This window comes from Rutidosis leptorrhynchoides, chromosome 2 (genome assembly GCF_046630445.1).
Source record: "Rutidosis leptorrhynchoides isolate AG116_Rl617_1_P2 chromosome 2, CSIRO_AGI_Rlap_v1, whole genome shotgun sequence".
NCBI lineage: Eukaryota > Viridiplantae > Streptophyta > Magnoliopsida > Asterales > Asteraceae > Rutidosis > Rutidosis leptorrhynchoides.
The window spans coordinates 643,774,633-643,779,223 of record NC_092334.1 but is presented as its reverse complement, the minus strand read 5'-3'; the positions used below and the strand labels follow the sequence as shown (position 1 = coordinate 643,779,223).

The window sequence follows — 4,591 nt, the reverse complement described above, 5'->3', positions numbered from 1 at the left end:
TTTAAATCTCACTTGAGACAAATGAGATTTAAACATTCATAGGTATTGGAAATGGAGTATGTGTATTAAATTATACGTCTGCATTTCTAAAAAAGAAATAAGATTTGTGATAAAAATCACAGGCACTCATTCGTGTAACTTTTTATGCATAACATGAAATTTGCCCTTGTAAACGATAAGTAGATAACCTTTATTATAACTCACTGTTTAACTAGTAAAATAGTTGAAGATGAACATCTTAAATACTTAACAACATTAACACATTTCCAAAATATATACAAAATAAAAATTAACAGTACTGCTCTTCATTACAAAATGCACATTTTATGGTAGATTCATGTAACAAGCATTTAGCAATAAGGTATGCACTACAATCTATATTCAAACCCCAGCTCCTTTTTTTAACAAAATAATCACACTCCCATCTCATTTGTTTAACCAAATGGATATTTACCAGATACTTGTAATAATAGTTACATCAAGTAAAAGGTAAAAACAACATTTACTAATCGACAACACAAGAATCCATCACTGCTTTCTACTTTAAGAAGAGGGGGGGGGGGGGGGGGGGGGGGAGGAACAGATAGAGCAAACAAGCACATTAATATTTATAAATACATACAAAAGCCAACTATGCAAATTTCATGCCCATTTCGAGTTTCCTCTGCTCTCCCTTAAACTTCTTCCTCTTCTATACTCGATCTCTGCATCAGAATTTGACCCATGATATTTCCCGCTCATTCTTGAACCACCCATTTTTGAAAATACGTCTTCATCATCCGTCAAACAATGCTCCGAAGGTTCTCTCACATCTATACTCAAACAAAACAAAATGTTATACGATTATCATAAAATTAACACTCCTAAGTAACAAACTCTAAAATCAGATGGATTTTTAATGTTTGTAGGAATACATTGTGCATAAACAATTGGATACTATTATTATTCACCTTTTAAAGCATCACATGAACTCGGCTCACTCCTGCTAGAGTGAGTTGCTGGTATGTTTTTGTCCTCGTGCATCTTATGGGACCCGGATGGCATCATCGAAAACGATTCATCCATAACATCAGTAATCTCTACATAATGAGGTGTGGACACAATTTCATCAGCACTAAACCCGAAAGAAGCTCGATAAGCTTCTAATTCTTCGATATCTTGCTTGCAAACTTTACTCTGCCTACTTTGAACCCCATTGGAATAAACATCTGATTCTTTAGACACACTTAACCTACCACCCGAATGAGGAAACGAAGACTGATCCAAATAAAACTGTGCAAATGTCTCGGGACAGAAAAAGTTAGCATCTTGCGGTAACTTTGGATCCGATCCTTTTTCTTGAGAAGGCGTTGACGGGTCCCATTTTGGGCTGACAGATGATGATAAACCTTCACCCGATGCTCGTGAAATCGGTGACCTAAGCGTACTAGCCGGGCTCCCGGGGTATAAAGAATATGTTGCTTGAAGATCATTTGAATTCATATTCATATAATTATTGTTCTTATGGCCTTTAAGATTCAAATTTGACGAAAGGAACTGTGCATACGGGACATCTGGTGATGAGGGTGTGGTTAAATGGGCTAACTCGGGCGGTGGTGTAAGTGGGGCCGTGGATGGTTCGGTTGTAAAGGTTGAGAAAACGGGTGGTGATACGGGTTGGGTCTCGTGAGCATATGGGCCGGTGGCAAACATTGAGTTAGACGGGCCCGGTGAGTTTGCAGATAAGAAACAGTTTGGTGATTGGGCTGTAGATTGTAATGCGGAATTTGTAAAGGATGCAGGTGAAGATGGTGGAGCTAAAAGTGACGGGTGAACCGAGTTATTCTGATTGGTCAAACTGGCAGTTTGACTCCCGTTTTGTTGGTTTGTTGTTGCATTCGTTTCGGGCATACGAGATGCGGGCACCACTCGTTTTCCACCTTTTTGCAACCCAAAACAAGATAAACCACTTAAACAGCCTCCCCATCTTTTTCGCTGCAGCAAGATTGAACAAAAAAATCATTTTTTTTTCTCACTTTTGAACTTGTTCAGCAAGAAGATAACGTATAAAGCAAGTTAAACATACTATGAACATTAAACAACATCACCCTCCAATATTAATGTAAGCAGTTATTGCATTGATTATTGATTAATAACATAATAATATACTTGCTAGTTATGTATATACAATAATGCTTATTGCAATGCAATGTAATACAACTATTGTTCCACAAGACCTTCCATTTGTAGATAATTATTGAACTTGTAAATTTAGAAACACATACAATTCTTTAATAGGCATCCTAAATAGGCAAATCCATAATATGAACCCAACTTTCAATTATTGACTATTTGGCCCCCATAGTCTAACTAGAATGGGCTTTCAGATGGTTTTCACTTTTCAAGATTCTGATCAAATAACTCATTATTTTCTTAGCATAAATGTTGTGGGGTTTGATCACAATTTGATTTCTTGAGCTATAAATGACAGGTACACTATAAATTAAGTAGCTTTAATAGAAAACATAAGCACCCAGAAACAGATCTGCAACATCTAAATCCATTTTTTTTTATAAATTGTCAATAAACACAATGTAGATCTGAAATAAGATCAGCAATGGTCTAATTTAATTAGAGTGTAGAGTTTAAAGTACATTACAAACAGTATTTAGAGATAACATAAACAGATCTGAAAAAGTAAATGATGAGCTCTCTTAAGTACTTAAATAATTCAGCAAAAATTGGCTAACTTAAATATAACTAAAAATGAGCTAGGGTTACAAAATTTACCCGGGAATAAGGTGGTTGTTGATGCTGTTGCTGCAGAAATCTATTCTGCTCAGAAGCCATTTTAAGCTAAAATCAGTCAATCAATTGTACCCCTTTTAACCTTGTGATCACAATTCTTGAAAACAAACACACACAAAAAGTTACATCCACTTGATGAATGATGACTAATAACTTAAGTTCTTGAAAACCACTCTGCCCTAATTAGACATTGGATCTAAACAAGTATTAAGTAAGTGCAAGTGTGTATGTATATGTATGTGTGTATGTGAGGTTACAACATAGTATTTGAGCTGTGGAGCAGAAGCTGACAGGTTACAGATTTGGTAAAAAAGATGGAAGATTTATGAAAAAAATAGGGAATTGGGAAATGGGTAATAAAGATATAAAGTAAAATAGGAATGATCAAAGGATGAAATAAAGGGATGCCATTGTAGTTGCTGCTGTTGTGAATTTTTTTTTAATTTATTAAGTTTTAGTTTTTGTGGGTGATGGTGATACAAGTGAGAAAGAGAAAAGATAAAAGATAAAAGATAAAAGATAAAAGAGAAAGGGAAAGATGATAAACAGGCTTTGGTTTTATTTGGCCTCAAAAGGAGATCAGCACAACACTCTGGATTGCGCGTGCCAAATAATTCTCTCTCACTTTAAATCAATAAATGATAAAATCATTTTTGTTATGATAAAGACAAATCAACTGGATGATCAAATTCACGGATAATGATAAAGCAAGTGAATGATCACGGATATTACTATTTAACCTATTTGCACAGTAAAATTTGTAGTATAAATATGTAATCAAATGTAATCACTCAGTGCACCATTCTTACATATATATGAAATATATACTCCTCTCTCTTTCTCTCAATTACTACTCTTTAATATTTAAGCTTAGGCAAAAGGTAGTAATAAACTACTAAATTACAACACGTTATCAGCACGAATAGCTCCGTATAATCATGGTGATTCTTCTAGTTGCTCAACCACCACCTCCACCTCTCAAGATTCCTGCCGGCCACCGTCCTCCGCCGCTGAAACCGTCGGAAGATCTTGAAACCTCCGATGTGTCTTCTCATCAAGAAGTTATCAGTTTGGATTCTTCCATCACTAAGTTATACTCATCAGGTATTCCAAAAATTGTTGACGTTATTTAATTTACATTACTTTGACTGAATTAATTAACAAGAAAACCAAGACTTTACAACGATCATAAAATGAACCTGTTTTGAGATGGATAGTTAAGAAAAGGGGTAGTTAAATAGATATATAGATTTACAATAATAAACGGATCGACGGTGACAGATAAGAGTGATAGTGGTGACTGGTGAGAGATAATTTCTGAGAAAATAAGTGATTTACTTCTTTCCTTTTATGAGGTTTTTAGTGAGAAAATGAAACGTGTAAAGTAACCGATATTCATACCGTTTTGAAAGGGAACCAGCCCATAGTTTTGTAATAGGTGTAGGTGGTTTTATTAACTTGTAGCAAAAATATACTGTAGTACCACTAGATAGAAATATTAGGGAACATTGACCAACTTTGTAACATATAAAAAATTCATACTCATCAGAAAGTTAATTTGGCACTTCAACTTGGTCTGCCGACACTATGCTCATGCTTTGTAGACTTGTACGCCATGCTCTGTTGCTTGTACCTCTCGCTGGGTATTCTTTGTAGCTTTAAACATCTTACACTTTTTATTTCTTCACTTGTATTATCTTCACACTGTTAAAACTTGAATTAATAATACCCGTACAATATTATAGTAGTCGAACGAACATACTTAAGAACTTAAAACTTAGAAATTCAATTTCAAGTGAATATG

General features: G+C 34.8%; 1 protein-coding gene across 1 annotated transcript; it reads right to left on the bottom strand.

Moving 5' to 3' along the window:
• Positions 1-571: 571 nt before the first annotated feature.
• On the bottom strand, positions 572-3,257 carry LOC139893743 (uncharacterized protein At1g76660-like). The gene is made up of 3 exons (XM_071876919.1): positions 2,770-3,257; positions 951-1,974; positions 572-812 (listed from the first exon to the last, which is right to left on the bottom strand). Exons 1-3 carry the CDS (start codon positions 2,827-2,829, stop codon positions 643-645), a joined length of 1,254 nt encoding a protein of 417 aa, XP_071733020.1. The 5' UTR covers positions 2,830-3,257; the 3' UTR covers positions 572-642.
• Between the last annotated feature and the right edge of the window lie 1,334 nt (positions 3,258-4,591).

Excerpts from the sequence above, each read along its gene's own strand:
- LOC139893743 (XM_071876919.1), bottom strand. The coding sequence starts at position 2,829 with ATGGCTTCTGAGCAGAATAGATTTCTGCAGCAACAGCATCAACAACCA. Across the intron at positions 1,975-2,769 it reads AACAACCACCTTATTCCCGG|CGAAAAAGATGGGGAGGCTG; the intron begins GTAAATTTTGTA and ends ATCTTGCTGCAG. Across the intron at positions 813-950 it reads TTCATGTGATGCTTTAAAAG|ATGTGAGAGAACCTTCGGAG; the intron begins GTGAATAATAAT and ends GTTTGAGTATAG.